The 24,746-nt window shown below is 45.2% G+C and overlaps 2 protein-coding genes across 2 annotated transcripts in view; one reads left to right on the top strand and one right to left on the bottom strand.

The window, feature by feature from the left end:
* Window positions 1-601: 601 nt before the first annotated feature.
* LOC148409913 (ORM1-like protein 3) lies at window positions 602-5,067 on the bottom strand. The gene is made up of 4 exons (XM_088438224.1): window positions 3,599-5,067; window positions 2,973-3,167; window positions 2,733-2,884; window positions 602-1,503 (listed from the first exon to the last, which is right to left on the bottom strand). The coding sequence occupies exons 2-4, from the start codon at window positions 3,144-3,146 to the stop codon at window positions 1,368-1,370; spliced, it is 462 nt and encodes a 153-aa protein (XP_088294350.1). The 5' UTR covers window positions 3,147-3,167; window positions 3,599-5,067; the 3' UTR covers window positions 602-1,367.
* A 5,325-nt stretch (window positions 5,068-10,392) lies between these two features.
* Window positions 10,393-24,746, top strand: part of wnt3 (wingless-type MMTV integration site family, member 3) — an 18,185-nt gene continuing 3,831 nt past the window's right edge. The window contains exons 1-3 of the mRNA XM_088438223.1: window positions 10,393-10,693; window positions 21,665-21,906; window positions 24,473-24,738. Of these exons, the coding sequence (XP_088294349.1) occupies window positions 10,614-10,693; window positions 21,665-21,906; window positions 24,473-24,738 (588 nt within the window). The 5' untranslated portion in view covers window positions 10,393-10,613. The remainder of the gene's footprint in view (window positions 10,694-21,664; window positions 21,907-24,472; window positions 24,739-24,746) is intronic.

Here is a 24,746-nt window from a genome sequence, read left to right as displayed (position 1 = left end):
CAAATCAAGTACTCAATATTTAATTCATAACTTACTCAATTCACCAGTCCTGTTTAAGCAACCTTTTCACCAAACACTTGAAAAAAAATTATATATATATATATATATATATATATATATATATATATATATATATATATATATATATAATGTGGAAAAAATATATCCTATAGAAAAAAAACGTATGAAAAATGAGATCTTGATGGAGACGTGCCAGATTAATCTTTGCTGCCCTCTGGTGGGCAATCCGTCTTTTTTGTTTTCCTCACGTTTTTCTGCACCAGATTTACAGCCGTTGCCAAATTATACTTTTGACATTTTTTTGTCCCATTTAAAGACTCTTGGGAATTAATTTCCACTTTCCAAAAATGGACCTTTATATATAAATCCACACTTTTCACAATAAAATCCCCAGAGACATTTGACACGATTGGCTGCTTCATCCACATTTCTCAACAAAATTCCAGCTTCAAATTGATGAACTTTTTCAGGTCAGTTATGAACTTTCCATTCTCAAAATTATGATTATGGATGGTAACGGAGAAGGATCGACACTTTTGGCTCCTTCCATTGTGAGAAATGAAATAAAGAAAGCAAAAGATAAAACCAACGGATGAGTCTTTATACCACTTATTGGTGCTGATGCCAGCCAAACATGCAAAAAAAATTCCATTCATCTCATTTCTAGTTATGATAAGCATAAATAATTGTCGATACCTGAATCCAGGGCATGACGACGACTTATTCAGGATGTGCTCTGCATTGAACCCATAAAGGAAAAGTTGCAAATTATCTTCTGCAAACTGCCTATGAAGAAATAAAAATCTAAATTTTACCTGATTGGCTGGCGACAGGTCATGTGATCCACCTCACAAAAAAGACTGGAGGACAAAGAACGCTTGCCAAGAGTGACTTTGAAAAATACTGTATAGATTTTTATCTCTCTATTTTTTTTTTTATACAGAAGCTCACGTGACCACTAGCTAACGACTTCCCTCCAAATCAAACCGATCAGCCCTTTTTCGTGGCGACAGCGGGTACGCCGAAACAAACAGTAAGAAGAACAATAAATATGAAATATGGACAAGAAATGCTACAAGAGCGGCCGCGGCCACGGACCGCGCACACTGAAGCATGCTGGGAAGCTCCCCTACTGGCACTAGCGGGCGGAGAGGACCCCGCTTCTCCCGGATGAGAAACGGATGCTAACATGCTAACTAGCATCTAATCCCGTCCCGACGCTTCCAAGTCTGAAAGTCAAATCGTTTTGTCCCGCGTGGCGGGAGTGTGTGTGTGTGTGGGGGGATTTCGGGGTCTGAGAAAATGGCAGCCGGGTGCCCCCCCCCCCCGCTTCGACAAACCTCCGATCAGTACTTATTGATCCCGAAGAGGCGGACGCCGTGCAGCTGCGGCAGCTTGGGGATGAGCACGGTGAGAAGCGATACCGTGTTGACCACGAAGTGCACGCGGTCGTATTTGGTGTAAAAACTGGTGAGGATGTACCTGCGGGACACACAGCCGAGACGGATCGATCACCCGTCGATCCATCGCTTGGAAGTTGCATTTGTCCAGAAAATAGCATCGATGAAAATATCGTACTTGATGACAACATATCAATGAAACAAGTGTATCCAAAATTTTGGGTTACCGTATTTTCCACATTTTAAGGCGCCCATTCAATGAATTTTAAAAGCGCTTCCATATACAGGGCACACCACATTATAAAGCGCATAGAATAGAAGCCACAGTAGTGTGCTACGCATTCACTAGATGGAGCTGAGCTACAAATTACTCTGATAAGTCTGTCAGACTTTTCAATCAGATATTAAGAATAAAGATGATTTGAGTAAAGTGCTATCTGAAGAAAGGGGAAAAATACCTTTGGTTGATTTAAAAACAGGTTCTGGTGTTGTTTTTTTATGAAATTGCGCTTTCTTTTACAAAAACGTGTGTGTTTTGCATCTTGTCCCTGAATAAATAGCTTAAAAATTCAAACAGGGTGTTAAAAAACGTAATTGTAAAAAATAATTTCCTAACTGAAACGCACTTTTTCCAAGTGTATCATATTTAAGGGTGCACTGACGGCTTTTGAGACACCATGGTGTGGTCGTTCCCCTTGGCCACATGGGGGCAGTAAAAGACAGACAGATTTCCACCACTTCAGAATGCAAATAAAATGCTCAGCTGTTGTGTGATCAGAAAAATGAGCATTTTTTAATTTTTCTAAAAATTCGTCCTATTTTTTCTTTGTTGCTGACAAAATCCGGCCCCACACTTCCGTTATCAGTTGTGTATTTAAAAAAATGAAAAAAAGACTACGTATAAACATTTACAGCAGTGGTTCTCAAATGGGGGTACATGTTGGCATATGTCAAATTTTTCAGATACTAGCAAATCTGATTCATCAGTTTTCACGGCCGTGACAGGAACAGGCCATTATTTTTTTCAAATTAAGAACAAATTGATTGTAACATGAACCAACTTGCGAGTGACTCCTTTGCAAAAGGTTCATTTACACCCAAAAACCATTTGGGGTGTTTTCTGTTTTGTTTCATCGGTAACTTCAAGTAGGAGCGTCATCGAACAAGTTTTAACCAAAACGCTGTGATGTATGTAGATATATATGCGCCGTGTACTCATTTAGTTTATTTGTAATACATATTTCCGTCAGAAAAGTGGCGCAGTGACATCACAATTCCAGCAAACGTAAAGAAAAAAGTGTATTTTCTTACAGGACGATGGGCGTGATGGTGAGGAACTTGCGCGAGGCCGTGAACTGAACGCCGTAGTCCATCTGCTCCCAGTGCGTGAGGAGGCGGGCCTTGCCCTGGTCGGGGGTCTCGAACGGCGTCCCTTTGACGGTGTGCAGGAGCAGGTACATGCACTGCCGCCAAAATTCACATTTCAGGATATTTTCCACTTCCCTCACGGACAAGGCGAAGGAGAACGGCCGAATGGCGGCGTGCGCCTACCAGGTTGTGGATGAGGTTGGTGAGGGTCCACACCACGGGCACGCTGGCGAAGGGGATGCTGAGCAGGATGACGTGCAGCAGGCCGATGCCCAGGATGTACGACAGCCACATGCCGCGGCTGTTCATCACCCGCGTGTTGGGGTTCACTTCGCTGTGTGCCGTACCCACATTCATGGCGGCGCCGGCGACTGTCACCTAAAGGAGAAAAACGGGAATCCGCAGACATCCGAGAGATTCCGACCCAGAACATCAGAACCGCGAGGCGGATACGCTAACCGCCCCTCTGCCGCCCAGTCTGAACTTCTGACTCAAAATGCCAAAAATAGTTATGACGAATAGTCTCACTGGGGATTATTTATATACGATCCTTTGTAGTTGAGACTATTATGACTACTGTGGTGGGCGTGTTCCTTAAGTCAAAGTAGTAATTATGCACAACAGCCAATCAGAAGGCAGCATTTAAGGTGGCTGACGTAATGATGCTAAAATTGAAGAGGCAACCCCTGACCCGGATTGAAAAAAAAAAAAGTAAACAATAGAGCGTCTTATCTTATCGCCAGCTAGCTAAAACGGCTACATGGCTCCTTAGCTTATCACAACGGTAACGAAATGGCTCGGGCACCGACCTGAGATGGTTCGAGCGGTCCGTTATCCCGGCGTAGGTCTCGGCGAGGGTCTCGCTTACGGCACGACCGCTAGCATCTTCGCGGCGATCAAAGCGAAGGCTTTAAAAAAGGCAAAGTGAAGCAACGACAACACACTTTTCTGTCGTCTTTCCGCAGCAGCTGACGACACAACGCCGTTCGGTGGAATGACGTCATCTCTACTCGCCCCGCGCCGCGGTCAAAGTTCACCCTCAGAGCGTCCACCGAACTACTCCTTTTTCCTTTATGATTGGTTAGCTAAGGTCACGCGGTTAACGCGGGCCAATCATATTGTGTGAGGGTAAATCAGCGGAAGTCGCTTCTTTTGATGCTGGACATTCAAGTCACGTCGGTGTGAACGCCATATTGGATGTGGCTTATCCTTGCGTAAACTAATACAAGGGAATCTTACTTACAAAACTGAAAGGAAAAAAAGCACACATTTGAGTAAAACAAAAGAGTATTGCTTACTTTAAATATTTGGGGGGAACAAGTCAGACTTTCAGTAAATGTATTGGCCAGTCCATGTTTTTTTTGTTTTTGTTTATACACATTATGCATGCTGTGCAAAGTCTATGCAACATTGTATTGAAAAAAAAAAAGGTGGATCTCAGGTTCACACTTGATCCGAGCACACAAAAGGAGCTCTGGTACAACCTCACCGGGGGCCACATGAAAAGAACCCTAACCCCCCCTCAAAAAAAGATGAGTGACAGCCGATAGTCTGCTTCCAACGTCAAACCTCAACAGTGTCATGTTCCAGATACGCTCTGCCCCCCCTCGTACTAACTCAGGCCCGTGATAGCCCGAGGCCAAAGGTCGACTGTGTTCTGCTGGCATGCCATGTCATGTGACACCCGCGCCCGTAAACAGGTTGGGGCCTCGGGCCACTGCGGCGGTTTTGGACGTCGCACATCTGAGCTCTGTTTGTGTGTGTGTGTGTCGGTGAAACATGCAACCCGTCGCAAGTCAGGACAATATTTGTTTAACGCAACAATGATTCACTAGCGCCTCCTCCTGCATCAGAACTCGGTCCAAATGCCAGGCTCGCCATTGACCCAGGAGAATGTGGCTGGCGAGGAGACAGATCCGCCCCAAAAACAAAACTATTGCACCACAGAAAGAAATATGATGAATAGTAAAAATGTGTATGATGTGTGTCCCGTAGGGTATTAGAAGGAAAGCGTCTCCTTTTACAGCAACAGGATTAAATAATAATAAAACTTGTTTTTACACATTTTATACTTGTCTGAAATTTTCATTTAGATCATCAGTGAGAAGCTTCAATGCATGTTTTTTTTTCTTACGATATTCAATTCAACCAGCAGATGTCACTATTGACAGACTTTCAACTTTCAAGTTCGAACTGCAAATGACATAATATTCAAGCAACGATATTTGCAATTTTGAGTATTATTTCACGCTCCATTACATTAATAACAATTTACCCAAATGTTGCTGTTATTTAAGGCTCAGAAAATGTGTACATTTTTTTGACATGTTAAAAACAATAAAAACCATCAGTGCACTTGCAAGAATGCATTTGTATGATTCAGAATCATCTGAAAATGTCCAAATATTTTAGTTTTTCTAAGGGTAAATGTTTGATTCATAAAATAAGTTAAAAAATATTTTTTTGTTTTTCAGAAAAAAACTAGCATTGTAATTGTTGTTTACAACATATAAAATATTTAATTTAGGTCACTTTTTTTTTTACTTCAGCAAACCTATGTGTGTTTGAGGAAAAAAATTGTTCCAAAAATATAAAAATGTCGTTTCAAAATGTCTATTTTTTCACTAGCTTTCAGAATATCAACAAAAATAGATATAAAACGTCAACATATTCTTGTTGTTTTTAACAGTCGATATGTTTGACTCATAAAATTAACATTCTGGTTTAAAAAAAAAAATAGCTTTTGGTTATCAAGAAAAAAAATCACTTTTTATACGTCAGAAAATAAATATAGTGAACCTAATTAGAGTTAATGTGTGACATTATAACAACATTGTGTTGCCAAAATAAACAGTTTCCAAATTGTTTTCGTTTTTTCAAAAACATTGGAAATGTACTTATTTCAACGAAAGTCAAGTTTCGCCGAACGTTACACATTGTTTCCGCTTCAAAAATGAGATTAGAATCAGGAAATGGAAATATGCATTTACGGAATGTTACCTGTCCTACTGGCAAACTATGCAAAGGCTGCGGATCAGGAGGCGGACCGCTGGCCCGGGGTCCGCTGGCCCGGGTCCGCTGGCCCGGGTCCGCTGGCCCGGGTCCGCTGGCCCGGGTCCGCTTGTGATGTGACAGCGGCCCGGGCTGCGAAAGGCCGATGATGCGGGAGTCCATTATTGGGCCTGGAGGAAGCGGAGGATTAGAACAGCAAAGAATTTCAATAAAAGAAGTGTCTGTTTCCAGGGGAGGGGGGTTGCGGGACGGTGTGGTTGGGTGTGTGTGTGGGGGGGCATCAGGGGGTTCCCCCTTATTGTCCCAGTAGTGATTGAGAGCAAGAGGAGGGGAGTGGGTGCGCTGGCGGCATTGTTGTGGCTGCTCCTGTGAAGGTGCTGCTTATTAGGGGAGGGGGGGGGGGGGGCTGATGAAGGGGGTGGAAATGGGGAAGGGGGGGCGTAGAGGGGGGCTGTTGACTCTTCATCTTGGGTGAACAAAGTCTGTGGCATATACTAGCCCCCTTCAGGGTCTCTGGGTCCCCCTTGTTTACGAGTGCCATGGATCCCACCCCCCCTCACTAACCCCCCCCTCCACGACAACAACCTGCACCGGCGCACTTTGTGGGGCTTAAGTGGCCTTTAATTAGGACGCCTCAGTGTCCGGCTCAAGAGTGGCCCACCATCCCTGTGGGACACACACACACACACACACACACACACACACACACACACACACACACACACACACACACACGCACACACACACACTGGATGTTGTGTTTGCTACTCTCATGAAAAGGTTTCTTTGGGACTAAGAGTTCTTGTCCCTCTTTGTCCCCCCTCTTAAAAGGGAATCCCGACAAAAGGCATAGATATGATACCCCCCCCCCCCAAAAAAAAAAAAAAAAAAAAAAAACTTCCAGGACGTGTCACACAGGCACTCAACAAAAAAGCCCCCCCATAAAAAAAAGGACATCATTAAGATTAAGAGTGACCTGGCTACTGGACACTTCATTAGGTACTCCTTATATAGTGGTTCTATGCAGAGGATAAAGAATATGTGGCGGTCTGTATTGGACTATGCAAGATACAGTATGTGTCCCTAATAAAGCGAAAAATCCAGTTCAAACTAAGATGCTCAATGAGGACTCGTTTTCTTTTTGTTTTTTGACATAAGTCAAAGTGCGATGGCGGCCATGTTGGCGAGCGCCATTACCGATAACGCGTGACTCATATTCGAGCCACGTGATTTACGAGACGCATAAAAACGCTTTTGGGGAAACAAATGGGCCATTGCGGCGCAGAATTTTTCAAAGGCGTTACCTATGGCTGGCGCGCGACCAAAATGGAGGCTCCAATGCATGTCCTGAATTTTGCGGCGGTGTCTTCGTGACTTCAACTACCGGTGACAAATTCCTTGTGTGTTTTCACATTCTTGGCCAATAATGACGATTCTGATCCCGATTCCCAGTTTGCCGACAAAATGAGTCATTTCTTGGCGCCCATTGTGCCAGGAGATTACGGGTCTGAAAGGAAGCGAAGGGCTCTCTCTCTCTCTCTCTCAAAAAAAAAACAAAAAACGAATAAAGCGGAAAGATGGCAGCGCAGGGGGGGCGGGGCCGAGGCGTGTTCACAAAGTTTGTGGCTACAGCTCAGTGTGTGTTGATAGCCTCCTAATCCGGGTTTTATTGGCTGCCTGTGTCCAGCCATGCTGTTGGGGGGGGGTATCCAAAAAGTGTGTGTGTTGGGAGGGGGGGGGGCAAGGGGGTGTCAACACATGTCCTCCTTTGTGTTAATACGCTGATTAGGCCTGAGAAAGGGCCGGACCTACTTACGGCCTTTCTCAGGTCACCTTAGAAACCGGCCCAGTAGGGGTCCTCATTGACCCCCCCCCCCCCCCCCCCCCCCCTCAAGGCAGCCCCCCCCCTCGGACGCACAGTGAGGCGTGGGCTAGCGGTGCGTGTGTGAGAAGACGTCGTTTGGCTGCAACCTTCTTGACCTTAACCGCCGGGGCGGCTTCCAGCCGCGTTGGCCCGAAGCGGGGAAACACGCTTCCAGTGTTGTCGGGCGTCCGACCGCAGACCGCGCGGGGGCCCCGGGCCCGGGCCCCGCGCTCGTCAATCAAAAGCGTGTCGTGTCACATTCCCCTTATGAGCTGCTCGTCATCCAAAAAAATCCCAACGCTGAGCTCGGCACATTTCTGACGCTGTCGTAATAACGCGACAACGCCGGTGATGGAAAACAGACCCGCGGGCCGCTCGGATGTGACCCCCACCCCACCTTCCCGTTCTGTGGCCCATGCAACCTCCAGTGGCAGGTCCAGTGGTTCTTCATCTTCTTTGTTGTCACATAAAAGACAGTGTGTGTGGGGGGGGGGCAAGCAAACCCCCTGGTAAACCAGAACTTCTGTAAACTTCCCGCAACTACAAGCGCAACATCCCACGAAACAGAACCACCTAAAGCAAAACCGAATTTCCCGCTGAAAAGAACCGGCTGAAAAAGAGCATCATCTTGCCACAAAAGTTAATCTCAACCTCAAGATAGCAAAAACCGCACCAAAAACACCAGCATCGCTTTTAAATAGAATCTGCACATCCCACGTGGAAGAACTAGAACCCACTTCAAGTAGAACCCTCATTTATTGAAACTCCCAGTAACAGGACCAGAATATTTTTTAAAGAAGTCAAGAATCAGAACTTCCATTTAAGCTCACACTAAAAACAATCCCCCGAAACGTTTATGATAACGCGCTCGTCAACAGGGCTGACGCGGTCCGAGTGAGAATGAGACCTTCGGGGACGGGAGCCTTCGGCGCTCCGGTTGCCATCTGGCTGTCGCCGGGCCGCCAATCAAAGCGTCTGTCCCGATTCCAGAACCGGCGCCGGACAAGGGACAACGCGCTCCCGCCCGCAGGTGGGCTGAAGGGGCGGGGCCTCGCGTCGGCATTCTTGCAATCGCTCATCATTTCAAGTCGTGTCAGCGCCTCGGCGCGAGCTCGTTCAAAAAGTCCCGAACGCATCGGCGACTTGGTCACTTTGACTCGTTCGCTGCCATTGACGGGAAAAGACGTCAAAAATCCATTTTGACCGGGCTGGCACTCAATGAGTTAATCCTTGAGCGGTACTTTGTTCAATCTTTTGATCCGTACCACAAGGCATTTCACGTCAAAGGAAAAGCGGTGTAACAAAACACCAGGGAGCTGAAATTTCACCCAGAAGTGTGCCACCCCTTGGCTAAAATACTGCCAGAATGACGTGGAAGAAAATGACACTAAAACGGTTAAAATAAGGATTTTAATGAAAGTATTTGGAGAGCTGAGGATTTTCTTGGGGTGGTAATTTGCATAAAAAGTACTCTACAGCGCCTGTTTTTGACTATTTTGGGTCAGAGTTTGTTATGATACGGAATCCGTCCAAAATTTTTGATGTGTCATGTCATGATAGACACGTCCGCCAAATTTTGTGTCAAACTGTGGAACTGGTGTCAGGGGATAATTATTTTCCACACCACCGAGTGAATTTTGGGAAGCTGTTTTGCTTTTCATCTGTTAATGCTAAAATGCAAAATTTGGCATCATATTGTAAACTTTAAACCGACGGATATTAGAACAAAAACCGCAGCGCAATATATGTAGAAATATAGAAATACACACAGGCATATATTCTTGATCCTCTGCAAAGAATGATGAATATGAGCGGCGCGCTGGGGAGTTTTGACCAACTTCATCATATCCATATTATACTTTTAATCGTTTTCCGTCCGAGAGAAATATTTTGGCTCATCATGAGAATTGTCTGCTTCAAGGAGCGCTGCGGTTCCGGCAGGAAGTGGCGACTTTAGTGACGTCACAGCGGCGTTGCGCGACGGGACGTCTAGTCGTCTGGCGTCCTTTGATGCTCGCTATCTTGTCGCTATTCACGCCCATCGGTTTCCTCGTATGCGAATCGGATGACTGCGGGCCATCCGTCACATCACAAGCACCCCCCCCCCCCCCCCCCCCCAATCAGAATGACAATGGCGCTGATGTAAAAAGTGTCGCCTTTGGGCCGCCGCATGCCTGGCCGGGCCACCGCCACACTTTATGGCTTTATTGTGGCCCCTTTTATGTGCCCCCCCCCCCGCCCTCTCCATGCTGGGGGGCGGGCAACAATTTGGAAAATTCACAATAAACGTCGCACCCCTCCGCCACGCCCCTACTCGGCGGCGTGCGGCGACATGCGCTCGCTGGCCGATATCCGGATCAATTAGTCAGGCCGCAACCTTCTCCCCATTTTTTTTTTTTTTTGGGGGGGGTGGAAACAAGTTACCTTCCCTATGAGTCCCGCCCTCTCTGCACACGACTGGAGGATGGGTTACGGGTGCGGTGTAGTGGGGTGGGGTGGGGTGGGGGGGTGATTGACAGATGGGAAGGAATAATAATTTTTTTTCGTAACCTAAGGCCATCTCCCGTGATTGGCTTGCCAGCTGACATCTCCGACCCCCCCCCTCCCATTTAATATCGGGCCTGTGGATGAGGCATCCTGAGGGAGAAAAAAGTGCGGCGGGAGGAAGACATCTACCTTGGAGAAGAAGAGAGGGAGGGAAAGAAGAAGAAGAAGAGAGGAGCGTCACTCACTTTTTCTTTCTGGCAGCCACCGGGAGCCTCACACACTTTCCTGGCCCGACCCGACGCGAACAACAGGACGCTTCTTCTTCTTCTTCTTCTTCTTTTCCACGTTTTCAATCGAATCCCCCGCCGGCGCGTCGCTCCTGAAAATTTACGAGAAAAAAAAAAAAGCTTGTGGCAAAAGTGGAGCTTCCATGCGTTGAACCCGCCAAGCAGGCTGGCCTCATGGATTTGTACCTGATTGGATATTTGCTGTGCGTGTGGCTGTGCGGCTCGCGGGTGCTCGGGGGTTATCCCATCTGGTGGTGAGTACGACCGGCCGGGCCCGACCGCGAAAAAAAAAAAAAAAGCCCAAGGCCTGACGGATCGCTTGGAGTCGAATTTGATGAGGAATTATGCGGATTTGAAGGGGGATTGAAAATGGGGGACGGGTTGGTGACTCGGGAGGGATTTCTGCAAATTCCTTCAAAAACACACACAAAAAATGAAGTCCAAATTCTATTCGATGTAATTCCAGAAAAGTGACAATGAAATTTAATTTGGAGACATGCTAAAAGCCGCAGGAACTGCGACGGAAGCAAAAGGCAGTTTATTTTGTTTTTATGTCACAACGCCATGAAAACAACAACTTTTTTAAAATTTTGCCTTTTTATGTTGAACTTAATTGCATTTATGAACATAAACTTGTATGATAGAGCTAAAATGATAGAGCTTATTAAGTTAAAAAAACTTATTTTGGAAATATTAATCTTACAGGAAAAACAAGCTTACAAGAATTTCTTAAAATGAAAGTTGATGAAATTGTATTACTGAGCTACTAAAAATGTCATAATATTAACAAAAATTGAAATTAAATTTCATGGACTAAAATATATCTTCCTGATTTTTTTTTAATAAAGTCTGATAGGGAAAAGTGTGTAAGCTTATATGAATGCTTTTTAATGTAATTAAAGAGCAAGAAACGGTATTATTGAACTAAAAAAAAGTAAGACTGACAAACATTTGGTATAGTTGGAACTAATGCATAAGTTTTATATTACATTTTCAGAGTATGAATATTTATTATTGAGTTGAAAGCTTAATCTTACTGAAAATATTTAAAAAAAAGTCTGATATAGTTAGTGCATAATCTTTAGTATTTTTTCATCAAATTTTCTGATTAATAAATGGTATTATTGACCTAAAAATCTTATTGAAATTTTCTTTTAAATATATTTATAATATATTTAAAAATATTCTTAAAAAGGGGTCTGAAAAGAAAAATGCATAATCTCTAAAGGATCTTTTCTATTATATTTTCTGGAATTAAATTGTATTATTGACCTAGAAATCTTACAGAAAAAAATATTTTGGAAAAAAAATGTCAGATTTTGATTGGAAAAATGCACAATATAACAAGTATATTTTTTTACATTACAGTTTCTGAGCATTACATTGTAATATTAACCTAAAAATTGTCCTGAAAAAAAAACAATTCTGGTAAGAAAAAGGCTTATTCTTACAAGTACCCTTATTTATCGTTGATATTTTCAAGAAGAAAAGAACCAGAAAATGTCCTATTTTTTTTCTCAGAAAAGTCAAACTGACGAGAACATTTTTTTTTTCTTCAGGACAAAAAGTTGTTGTCACGCCAAGACAATTTGGCGGATTCCTTCTTTCTTATGGTTACAGCTTGTCACCTCCACGCGAGTGACTGCGAGATTTCTGATGAACTTTTGAGTGATTTACTTTTATGTGATATATGCATGTGTGCGTGTGTGGCGATCTGGCGCCGCAGGCCCAACTTGTCAACGCTACTACGCGCCGGTTCGGTAGCCCAGCGAGCATGTGGCCCGGCGAGCGGCGCCAGCGTGCGCTTCTGCTTCCATTTAGCGCTTGGCGGGTTAGCTGAGCCTGCACGCCCACTGCTGGCCGCGTCCAGGACCACCGCGCGCGAGCCACAACGGGGCTGGGCTCGCTGACCCGCGGGCTTTTTTTTTTTTGTTTGTTTTGTTTTGGTCCGTCTTCAAGGAGCTTACGTGACGTCGGTGTCGTGTTCCCGGTAGCAAACAATGCGCGTGGGCGCCTTTGATTGGGGCTGACGAATTTTTAGCGGGGTGGCTCCAGGTGAGAGCGCAGGTGCTGAGGACCCAACCCCCCCCTCCCCGACGTCAAACAAGTCGGGTTTCAGTGAGGAGCCCGGCGGGCTGACGGAGGGGCCGTAAATTGCGAGGGAGTAGCGATACGCACATACCGCATACGAGAGTGCAAATCAGGAGGCGTCGGGAGAGTCAATTGGCCCCGTAAATTCTAATTCAAGAATGTCGCGGGGAAACATTCTGAGTGGGACGACAGTGCCGTTGGACCGTCGCGCTCATTTTTCCCGATGAAACGTCAGCTTCTTCTGGAGACTTTTTTGTGGGTCTAAGCAAGTTGGTCATGAAGACTAACTTTCATCTAGATAAGTGAAACCGGACTGGGGGGCTGAATTTTCAAAACAGGCTGGAAATGGCAAAAATTGCCAGAAAATGTCGACTTTAAAGTAACATAGCTGATTTTGTGTGACTTTTTGAACATTGCATCTTGAGACTTTTTTGAGGGTCTGAGTAATTTAGTCATGCCTACCAACTTTCATGTGGATAAAGGAAACTGGGCCGAGGGGCTGAATTTTCAAAACGTTTTGAAGGAAGGCTGGAAACGGCAAAAATTGCTGGAAAATGTTGGCTTTGAAGTAACATAGCTGATTTTGTGTGATGTTTTGAACATGACTTTTTGAGAATTTTTTGTTGGTCTAAGTGAGTTAGTCATGCCTACCAACTTTCATGTGGATAAAGGAAACTGGGCCGAGGGGCTGAATTTTCAAAACGTTTTGAAGGAAGGCTGGAAACGGCAAAAATTGCCGGAAAATGTCGGCTTCAAAGTAACATAGCTGATTTTGTGTGATGTTTTGAACATGACTTTTTGAGAATTTTTTGTTGGTCTAAGTGAGTGAGTCATGCCTACCAAAGTTCATGTGGAGAAGTGAAAGTGGATTGAGGGGCTGAATTTTCAAAACATTTAAAGGAAGGCTAGAAATGGCAAAAATTGCCAGAAAATGTTCACGCTGCTAAGTACAAGTGAACCTGCAGGCTGATTGGTTTAAAATTGCATAAAATCTTGGTGTATTCTTTTATAGGAGTCATTTAATTAAAAGCAATGGAATTCGCCTAAAATTCCATTTAGGATGTGCGTGATATTTTTTTTTTCAATTTTTGTCCTCAGATGTAAAAGCAACAGACCCCCCCCCCCCACACACACACACACACATACACACACACACCTCTGTGACCCAAAGCAGCTTAAATGGAGCTGAAGCGTCCATCTCCGGGTCTCAGGAATGTCATTATCTGACAACCCCCTCACCCCTCCCAAAAAAAAAAAAAAAATGGAACTCCTCAATCTCGGCGGGATGGCTTGAAATGATTCCCCGCGCGTGTGAAAGGATTGAGGATGTGGCGCTGTTTTAGGAAGACGTGCGGTGAACGCACAAGCAAAGAGAGGAGAGTTTCCAATGAGGCCGAGGGCTGGGGGGGTTAAAGTTCACTTGAGGCAAAAGAGGTTTTGGACTGCGTGATGCGGGGCAGGTGCACTGCGACTTCAAACTTGATCGTTAGTTAGTTACTAAAGTAATTAATTACATTGGGTAATTAAATACCTAAGTTATTGATTATTTTAGGTAATTAACCATTGTGCACTATTTTATCTGTCCTTTGATCTTTACATCAAAGGCATTTCACAAAGACAGTAGGCAGCTGAAATTTCACCCAGATTTCCAAGTTCAACATGGCACGACCACTTTGTTATCACGCTAGGAGAAGTGTGTCATCCCTTGGTTAAAATACTGCAAGAAAATTACAAATTACTTTAGGTAATTATGCACTGCAGTAATCAATTACTTTCATTCAAAATATTCAGTGACATCAGCCATGTAGATATATATATATATATATATATATATATATATATATATATATATATATATATATATATATATATACGTATATTCGCGAGTTGCCGTTGAAAGGATTAATGCAAAAATGAGGGGAAATGCAAGCCAAAACATCAGGTTTTCATTACGTCAAATTTTGACTATACTTCCAATTTTGAATGGTAGTAAATGAGCCCGACATGGGCTAAATTTGAGACTTATAGGGTGCACCTGTCGACCTCCGGTTTGTAAACATTTAGAAAAGACGGCAGCGTTTTCATATTTTGACAATCTATGCAATATTTTAGCCCCCTTTTTCTATGTTTTTCCTTTATCACGCATCAAAAACATCAAAAAGCCCAATTTGGGTCAAAATTTCCAAAATACTGTATGTCCTTTGGGTTGTTTTTTGAACTATTTTCATACATTTTGTCACTGTTTTTGTTTCCCGAATTCCTTAATAATTACTGTTAAAAGAACCTAACAGTTACGATTATTGCAAGTGACTTTAAAAAAAAACGTAAAAATACGTCTCTGGGATTGAATGGGTTAAAAAGTGCATTTCTTTGCAATGTAAGGTAATCTTGCCCGTCATGACAGTGTTGGCGTAGGAAATGACAAAGTAGACACCCCCCCCCCCGCCCGCCATGGCTATTAGCCGCACTGAAACACAGGCCGGGCCGGTTCCTCAAAGGGAAACCACAAAGGGCCAGAGGCTACAAACGCATTAGGAGCGAGAACACATGCAACATTTAAAGTCTTCATTAGCTGGCCCGTCTCACCTGCTAGCGCGTTCATTATGAGCTAAGACACATGAGGTCACATTCACGACTAAAGGTCATAATTAACGATGTCAACCCCGGCTAAAAATGGGATTTTATTGTTGATCGGGATTTAAACAATTCACAAAGGACAAGCAGCAACAACTCCATCAAGGTATTTCATTATTAGCACATTGTGTGTGTGTTTTAATAGCTTTAAAAGACACCTTGTCCTAGTTCTCAGCCACACAAACAAATTCCAGAAGAACACCTGAAGATTCCACGCGCTCTTGTGCGAGTTTTGATTTGCGTCAGACGGATTAGTGCTGACATTTGGAGCAGCGAGCCAAGCAGCTAGCGCTGCGCTAACGCAGAACTAAGATCATGCTGTAACAAATCCGGTCCGCCGGAGCCAAAGTCCAGGATGTTCTCCATGTTTTCCTTCAATTAAACAATCGGGGTCGTTATCGGGATTCTGTGAAGATGAGCTAATCGTTGGAATCAGGTGTGCAGGTTGAAGGGAAACATCCAAAACATTCTGGACTTTGGCTCGAGGACTGAAATTGAGCAGCATCTGTGTTTCACCAAGTTTACGATTGTGCATACATGCTAAAAGACCACAATAAATAAACGAGTCAACGAGTCAAACGAAGTACCTTTCCGAGTTTTCTAACCGTCGCACACTCAATGAACCAGCTGGAGATTTCATAACTGATACATGATCCTCTCCATTTTAGTGATATTCCTGCGTGTGAACAAGGATGGACTCGGACGGTGGTTCAGTCAGCTCGCTTCTTTTTTTGAAAATACTGCCGTAACAACCTCAGCTAACGCGGGCTGCTGTTAGCTGCTTTTTGAACACGCCGTATTTGTGTGATTTATTGCAAATAAAAAACCCCAAGCAGTTGCTATGCTTTGCGGTCATGCACTACACTTTGTTGTTATCTGTTGCCCGGGTAAAAGGTGTGAGTTTGCAAAAAAAAAAAAAAAAAAAAAGAGCTTTCAGCTTTGATGGCCCCGCGGCATGGAATAGTCTGCTGACTAAAGTGAAACTCTCTCAAGCTATTCCACTTGGAGTTTTCCGTTGTGTCCTGAGGGGCCTCCCGGTTGGAAAACGCGTGTTCCAAATTTGAAATTGTTTGTTGTTGTGTTCAAGCTTCCGCCTATTATTAACTCAATCGGTGCCAGCTATTTTCAGAGCTTTGTTTACCCCCCCAAAAAAACTGGAAATAACTACACATGGGATTGGATGTCTGGAATCTGTAGACGTATAAATACGTCTTTGGGATCGAACGAGTTATAGTTATCATAGTGTTCTAAAAATGACCTAGACGCATGGGTTAGGGGTTATGCTGTATTTTAAGTCGAACCCCTGTTTTTATTTGGGTTGAATTTTACAAAAATTCGAGAATGAGTCATGAGAAATTAGGGGTTACATTTATCATGGAGCTCCAATTAAAATACATCATGGTATGTGTTACTAAAATGACGAAATTACTTCTAGAAGCATTTCTACTTGTATGTCACGCAACATACCAAATGTGGGAGCTCCAGTCAATTCTATTTTTGACTATGAACAGGCAAAACGGCGGCGTTTTACGAAAGTGGATTGTTATGATGTTAGAAGTAAGCAAGTATATACTAAACATAAAACTTGGCTTCCACCCATCCAATCAATCCAATCACAGGGCGCGTTCAACGTGAGGCCTTCTAGCTGGCTTTACTATTGTCAACTCGTGATCTGATTGGCTATTACAACTGTCTATTAACTACGTGGTCCTGTTCACTTACAGTGCACAGATGCCCGCACATTTGATTTTGGGAAAAATACATTTAAATGAAATGGACTTTTATATTTATGATAATGATGTCAGGTTGTGTTAGGCCAGCAGAGAAGGCCTTGCTGGCCCAACACTAACATATACACACAATAGTATGTGTATCAAATCTATCAGTAACATCGCATAAATTGACACACATTTGCTTGACCGGGTTTTTCACCCGCAAGCTAGTAAACAAACTGTAGGTAAGCCGCTGGGCTCAAATCATGAGAAAAAAGTTGCGGCTTATAGTCCGAAAAATACAGTAATAATTTTAAGCCTTGTACGTGACATTATACGATTTATTTTGCAATCGAATGAATGTTGTTGAAAAATAGGTGTGGAGAAAATTGGTCTGGTTTTGAATTATGTGGTTAGAAGTCGACCAGCCCTAATATGGGGGTTGAAACTGTTGTTAAAAAAAAAAACAAAATAACAACTTTGAAAAAATACGGTAGTTGATGCAGTTTTGTTTTTGGTGATATGGCATGACACCTTCTTGTGACTCCAGGTGAGTCTTTAGATCAATCCATAGCTCCAAATTTGATAACGTGCAGAATAGTTTAGGCATTCCTCCATTGCGCTTTTTTTTTTGCTCACGCGCCTAAATAAGTAAGGCCTAATACGTCCGATGGTCTCTGGGGAGAGTTCACAAGTTTACGTCGCGTTCATCTTCCCTCTCGTGACTGCAGGGCGTCCTCGTCCCATCGCTGCACTCCAGCAGCGGCAGGATGAGCTCTGGAGCTCCCGACAGGTTGGAACATCTTTCAATGGTCCTGTCATTTTTTATCTGATCAGCCGGAAGCTGTTGGACTACAAATCAAAAGCGTGCCAGAGAAGAAGTCGTCGTCAACACGGGAAAAAGTCCCCGTCCTCGGGAAAGGCCTCCAACCATCCGTGGCCCACTTCGTCTCTTTCCGCCGTCTGCGGTTCTCGGCGGACCTTCTTGAGGGATTCGGCGATAACAAGATGGCGCTTAGTAGCTTTTGACGCAACCGCCCGCGGGCAAATATGACAAACACCCGCTTAAGTCTCCACGTTGCGAGGTAAATACGAGTTGAATGCAAATAATGTCCCCAAAGTCACCTGGGATGCCAAACGCAAGGTAGCATCTGCTAGCATGACCTATTTACGAGATAAGTTTGTTTGCGAGTCTTTCATCGACTTCCTCGTCGTCGTTCCTATCAAAGGGTCACCGTTCATGAACAGATCACTCTCAAGATAGCCACTTCCTGTTTCCCAGGAAGCGGCTACTTGACCCTCCCCTACAGGCTTTTCAAACTCGAGGGCAAAAACGTGCTAACAGCTTGTCGCTTTCTGTATGTCGGACCTGCAACTTTCTGCGATTAAACTTCCTGGCATGAAGTGATTAACGAAATACAGACCTTTTCAAAATGTCATCAAACGTACGTGTCAATAGCGTCCAACGTATAAATTAAATGTATAAATTAAATATTGCCTTAGTAACCTTATGAGCGTCGGTTTCTAATAAAAAATCCGAGTTTTTGACACTTGCGGATAAATGCATACACCTCCGGGTCATATTGACCCAGACACGTTATTGTTGTTCTTGAGAAATGACCATAAATCACTAGTTATGTCAGATTTGGGTTATTAACTTTTTCTACATGTTTGAGTGACTTAATAGGCCTGGGGTCAAAGTGACCCAGGAAGATTGTTTGCTCTTCCTTATAAACAAACATAACAGGAGGGTTTAGGCGCTACTGTACTTTCAGGGCCCATTTAGCTCGCTGCAGAGAAAACCCCCAACCGGGCTGTAAAAAGCCCCCCAGGCCAGAAGAGGCCCCATGCGCGACTTGCCGGGGCACGCGCCTGCCAAAGCCTGCAGTTGCCCGCCGCCGCCACCGCCACATTTTGCCGTCCGTCCCAACGCCTGCAGCAGATTCCCCCGGATGGCTGGCTGCCTCTGTGGAGGTCTGCCGTTCGCCATCCCGGTCGGGACATGTTGCTCACGACTTACGAGAACCCGGGTGAAGCAGGAAGGAAGGCGGGTGAGCAGGTGGGCGGGGTGACCGAGGTCTACGTGCTAGCATGACTCCACTCACGGCCCCTCGGGGGATTCATTTTTTCGTATTCTTACTTATAATAATTACCGTAACGGGACGAGCTAGAAAGAAAGATGGAAGTTGTCCGTTAGAAGCCGGTGCCTGTTGCACTAACAGCAGCTCGTGTTAGCTGATGTTGTTATAGCATTATTTTCAATAAAAGAAGCGGGCAGAATGAACCAACGTCCGAGTGCTTACTTGTTCAAATGCAGAAATATTCCTAAAACCGAGAGGATTGTGTAAAGGTTATGATGTCTCCAGCTGATTCAATTAAGGGTCCATCGGTTAGAGAACGAGGAAAGGTATTCCATTGTCTCGTTTATTAATTGTTGCATATGAATACAATCATAAACTTGGTGGAACGCCGATGGCGCGACCTTTGCTATTTATGGCAAAATGAACTCGAGCTGAGTAAAAGCGTTCACTGACCGCTCACAACGTGGGAAACCTGAAACACACTTAACGCGCAACAGATAACTTACAAATATGAAAACAAGAAGATATGAAGTTTAAGAAAATTTTGCTCTAGTTTTGTTGCCAAAGTGTTGGTATGTCTATGGTCTACACGCCAACAAAGAAAATACCAGTATTTGCCCCTCAAACTAAGGCTGCATCCTACATCCAGGTGCATCCTATTGCTAGTTGTACGCTTAATGCTAAATAATAAGATGAGAGAGGGAGGGGTTGACGTTTGTGAGCTTGGTAACCGGAGTGAAATTGTAATCATACTTGACTTTGTGCTGCACGCTCTTCTGGCTCAGTCGCTAGCCGCTCTCATTTGGCTCGCGCCCTGCGGGGGTCCTGAGGTCATCCTAAGTGGCGCTATGATCTAATCGCTGTCAAATCCCCTCCGCCCAACCCCCACCTTTGCAACGCCACCCTGGGATCCTTTCAAGGCCCAGAGCGCCGGGTTTTCCACTCAAACTCAGCTGCTAATCAGGTTCAGAATAGAACTGAATGACTACGTTAGGGTGCAGTAAATGAAAAGCCCGAGCTTAAGTTAAAACAGTCCTAGTCTTCTAGAAGCTATGATCTAAACACCTTGGAAGCATACGATTGTCAATGATGAGATGAGATGAAGACTTAAGGTCTCGGAGGCTCTTGTACGACCCCCGATTGATTGATCGAGAGGCAAAGTCTTGGTCCTCTAATAGATAAACAGGAGGTGTCAGTTTTGAGTACGTTATTGACTCACTGTGAATGATTGCGCTGTCAGAGTTGAAGAGTCCGCTGTTGTGGTTCGGTAAGGTTTCCATCCAGAGAGCCCCCACGCCCCGGCACGTCACCATTATCGGGAATGTAGGAAGTTCATGGAGGACACAAACTGAGAAGGAGGAAGAGTGACAGGATTGCCTTTGAAATGTTCTGATATGATCTGATAGAGACGTCATTTTATGATTTGAATAGAATTGAAGTAACTCACCCGATTTCCTTCACTTGTTTGGCGCTGCTCTTTGGTTCTGGCTTCATGGGTATGTTTGGATTTCGAGACTTTTTGCTTCCAGCTTAACACAAACGTGTTAGTCTTGTAGCTCGAGAAAAAACGTTGGAGTCGATCCATTACTGAAGCAAAAGACTTAAGACTTAGTTGTCTCAGTTCAAGATTTGTCATTCTATTGACTCAAAAAGGTCTTGCAAACGAAAAAGCTAAAGATTGGAGGTGAAAGACTTGAATATAGACTTGATACCAGGTCGGTGAAGGTGTTAAGAGATCAATCACCAATCCAAGACTTAACATTAACTAAGCAAAATTTCTGACTCCTTTAGACCCACAAATGTCTCAAAAGTCTTGCAGATGAAGAAACAGAAGAAGAACATTTAATGTGAAAGCTTCTTGACTTTGGAACGGATTTATGGATTAGAATAAAACTTCAAGATGGACTCCATTGTTTTTGAAAGTCTTGTACAACGTGTACATGCAAAAGACTCTTGATTTTGGACTTGAGACGAGGGACTTAAATGTGTCACAGATTATAAGAAGCTAAAGACCTCAAATGAGTTATGGATTTTTAACGTAATAGACTCCAACATCTTAGAAGAAGATGACAGAAGAAGACATTCATGACTTAATGTGTAAAACTGGATTGGACACCAGCGACTTGTTGGTGTTGTGGATCAAGAAAAAGCTATAAAAGAAGAACAAGCAAAAGACCCTAATGCAAAAAGACTCTTAGTTACGGACTTGACACTAGAGACTTAAAGCTGTTATGGATCAGAAAAAGCTGAAGACAAAAAAATTGATGAGGGTAAAGTGAGTCCAATGTCCAAAAGTTATGTAAATGAATTAGATAAAAAGTGAAAGACCCTTGATTTTTTGACTTGACACCATCAACTTGAAGGTGTCACAGATCAGAAGATGCTAAAGATTTCAAGTAAGTTACAAATTCTTGGCATAATTGACCCCAGATTTGAAAGGTTTTATAGATGAAGGTGTTAATGACTCAACGTGAAGAAGTCTTGACACTGGACTGGACACCAGTGACTTAACTCAAGGGACTTGAAGGTATTACGGATCAGAAGAAGTCAAAGACCTAAAATTGATGAGGCTAAAGACCCTTGACATAACTAATCCCGATTACTAAATGATTTTGTAGATAAATGAAGACAAAAAAAGTCAAAGACTCTTGACTTAAGACTTGTGTTATTTCCCGAGATGCCGACTGACATTGTTGCTGTCCCCCAGGTCGCTGGCCCTGGGGCAGCAGTACTCCTCTTTGGGCTCCCAACCCATCCTGTGCGGCTCCATCCCGGGCCTGGTCCCCAAACAGCTGCGCTTCTGCCGCAACTACATCGAGATCATGCCCAGCGTGGCCGAGGGAGTCAAACTGGGCATCCAGGAGTGCCAGCACCAGTTCCGCGGGCGGCGCTGGAACTGCACCACCATCAAGGACAACCTAGCCATCTTCGGCCCGGTGCTGGATAAAGGTACGGCGGCCTTCCGCGTTTGCGTCACCGCGCAATGACTCATGCGCGGCGGGTTCAGAAAGGCTACTGCAAGCCGTTACAAAACCTCCACATGTAGCAGAGAACAGTTTGGAGCCCCAGGCGGAGGGCTGCCTGTACTCCTGCTGCCAAAATACTAACTGGGGCAATTACAATAATAGACACCCTTCCTGAGCTGCAGCCAGCGCAGACACAAGCACCGACACATTCCCCTTGCGTCCAGATTGGCCCTCGCCACCTTTTGCCCGTTTACAGTGCGCCGCGTTACGGCGGGTCAGCGCACCGCCGTGGAAACACTGAACACATTCATTAGGCGGCTCACACGTGGAATATTAACTGTCTGAATACCTCCGACAGTGGGATGAGGCCTCATTGGCGGTGGTTGGGAAGGTAGACGCTCACAAGCGAATGAATGTGGGCAGCGTGAGCAGTCCAAGAGCCTCCGTCGACTCAAAAGGAGAGGGGAGGCCAAATGAGATTACAGGCAATAGAAAAGGGCCGGGGGGCTCCGCGCAACCCCTACTGTGCATGAAGGCCGCTGCGCGCCTCACACAGTCCGGCTCCCACGGACGCCCCATTCACACGCCCTTTTGACTCTGTCATGAACAGGCTGAAAGGGGATCTCTCCCGAACTGGCCCCGGTGCGATCTTCGGGACGGGGAGGCAAAACGAGGGGCGACGCGGAGAAAGAGCCTCGGACGTACCGAGCTAGCCCGCGGAGAGGTTGGAGCCCAACGGCGGGGCTGCTGGTGATGCATGTGATTCTGTCGGGAGGGCGGGGGGGGGGAGAAGGGAAGGTGGGGGTGGCGCTCGGTTAAGGGAGTCTAGGGAATGCCAGCTCAGGGCAGAGTGGGGCGGTGGGGGTGCGGGTTGCTGGGCTCTTTGTGTGGATAACACAGTGTGACACATGGGAAACAATGGTGAATTGATGAGCCCAGCAGGTAGAGGCAGGAGCAGCGCTAGCCTGACCGACGAGCCGCCACTGCGAGCCTTGTCCGGGGGGACCCAGTTCGGAGTCGGCCGGGACCGCTGAGGTGACTGATATCTGGATTCTGTTGTGATTTTACTGATGAAAATGAGTTTGGCATCAACATCAACCCTGAAAGCTGTTGCAGCATTTTTAGGCTACCGTTGATCTCCAGCTAATTAATACCGTTTCGTAAAAGGTAAAAGACAATTGCCTTCTTATTTTAACGTTAACGTTCTTTTCAGAAAAAACGACTTGTAATCCTACAGGAATAATAAAAAAGAAAAAAACAGAAGTAAGCAGTAAGTCACAAACTTTATCAAGACAAAGACATTTTTTCCTGGTTATTTATGGCAAGATATTTTGTGGATCCGAAGTTAACGGCTTATGAATCATTTCAGATCCAGTTTGAGCGCCGCGCTTGGATCTCCAAGCAGCCGGCACTTCGACTAATAATGAGGCAAATTGTTGTGGCGGACTCATCGTCTTGGAATTTCCAGCTCTACCTGAGTAAACCGGGCCCCCCGCCCGTCTCAGCGTATCAGTATGTTTTCACATTTGTGTAAAAGCTGGCAGTCCGTAAAGGCAGAGCCACAGACAACAAGCGTGCTGCGTTTTCTGAAACAATGGTATCACCTTACATAATGAGCCGCCGCCTTCAAAGCGCAGAAAACGTTGCCTACGCGCTGCTAGGTTTCACCTGAAAGCCTTGGGCACTGAGCAGGGATGGGTAAGGGATGAGAGGGTGCGGAGTGGGGGGTGACAGCATTCCTGAAACACTATCCAGATGCAAAGCAGCACACCTCAGGGATGACAGGAGGTCATGAGATCCCACCGAGCGCTAAGGCCCCCCTGACACCGCCACAAAGGGCTGATGTCACTGCAGGGACTCGGCTTTTCCCAGGAGTCCTCACTCATTCGGAGTAAACAAAGTGTTTACTGTCTTTTATCATCCAGTTTGAAGTGGAGGGACGGTCCTCCCGCCACCCCGAGGAGTTCGTCAGGGGGTGTTATATTTTATGCACCATTTCCCGCCACTCTACGCCAGGGCTCTTCAATCCTCAAGGGCCGGTATCAGGGAGGTTTTGGACTTCTCCCTCCTGTAAAACACCTGCTTCAAAGTAATCAGACAATCAGCAAGGTCTGCAGAAGCTGGGTAATGATCCTGAGCATTTGAATCAGGTGTTTCGCAGCGGAGGAGACAAACATCCATCCGAGACACCAGCCTTCGAGGACTAGGCCTGGAGAAGGTCTTGATTTCATCCAAACCTAAGTGTGGATTCAAGTTCAGTGTGAGGCTCTTTGAGGGGTTCCTCAATCAGAGGCAGAGTCAAAACGCACTGTAATCTGTCACAAATTTAGGTTAGGAATAACCAGGTTTTGGTCGGAGCGACAAAGGAAGTATTCCAAGTGAACGTCCTGTTTGTCCTGAACAGAGTTGCGTTAAAGGGAAGTACTTTGAAAAGCAGCGTCTGGATGTTGGCAGAGCTCACGTTTGTTCTTGACCACGTTTAACACGATTGACACACTCTCTCTTCTCTCTCTCCCGCCTGTTTGCCGCCCGGCCTCCGTCTCCCGCAGCAACCAGAGAGTCAGCGTTTGTCCACGCCATCGCTTCGGCCGGCGTGGCCTTCGCCGTGACGCGCTCCTGCGCCGAAGGCACGTCCACCATGTGCGGCTGCGACTCCCACCACAAGGGACCGCCAGGGGAGGGCTGGAAGTGGGGCGGCTGCAGCGAGGACGCCGAGTTTGGGGTGCTGGTGTCTCGAGAGTTTGCGGACGCACGCGAGAACCGACCGGACGCCCGTTCTGCCATGAACCGGCATAACAACGAAGCGGGACGCACGGTAAATTT

This window comes from Hippichthys cyanospilos, chromosome 17 (genome assembly GCF_059441005.1).
Source record: "Hippichthys cyanospilos isolate Australia breed blue-spotted pipefish chromosome 17, RoL_Hcya_1.0, whole genome shotgun sequence".
Classification (NCBI taxonomy): domain Eukaryota; kingdom Metazoa; phylum Chordata; class Actinopteri; order Syngnathiformes; family Syngnathidae; genus Hippichthys; species Hippichthys cyanospilos.
The sequence above is the reverse complement of the archived record's forward strand: the minus strand, read 5'-3'. Positions and strand labels throughout refer to the sequence as shown.

Excerpts from the sequence above, each read along its gene's own strand:
- LOC148409913 (XM_088438224.1), bottom strand. The coding sequence starts at position 3,146 with ATGAATGTGGGTACGGCACACAGCGAAGTGAACCCCAACACGCGGGTG. Across the intron at positions 2,885-2,972 it reads CCAACCTCATCCACAACCTG|TGCATGTACCTGCTCCTGCA; the intron begins GTAGGCGCACGC and ends TTTTGGCGGCAG. Across the intron at positions 1,504-2,732 it reads ACCATCACGCCCATCGTCCT|GTACATCCTCACCAGTTTTT; the intron begins GTAAGAAAATAC and ends TGTGTCCCGCAG.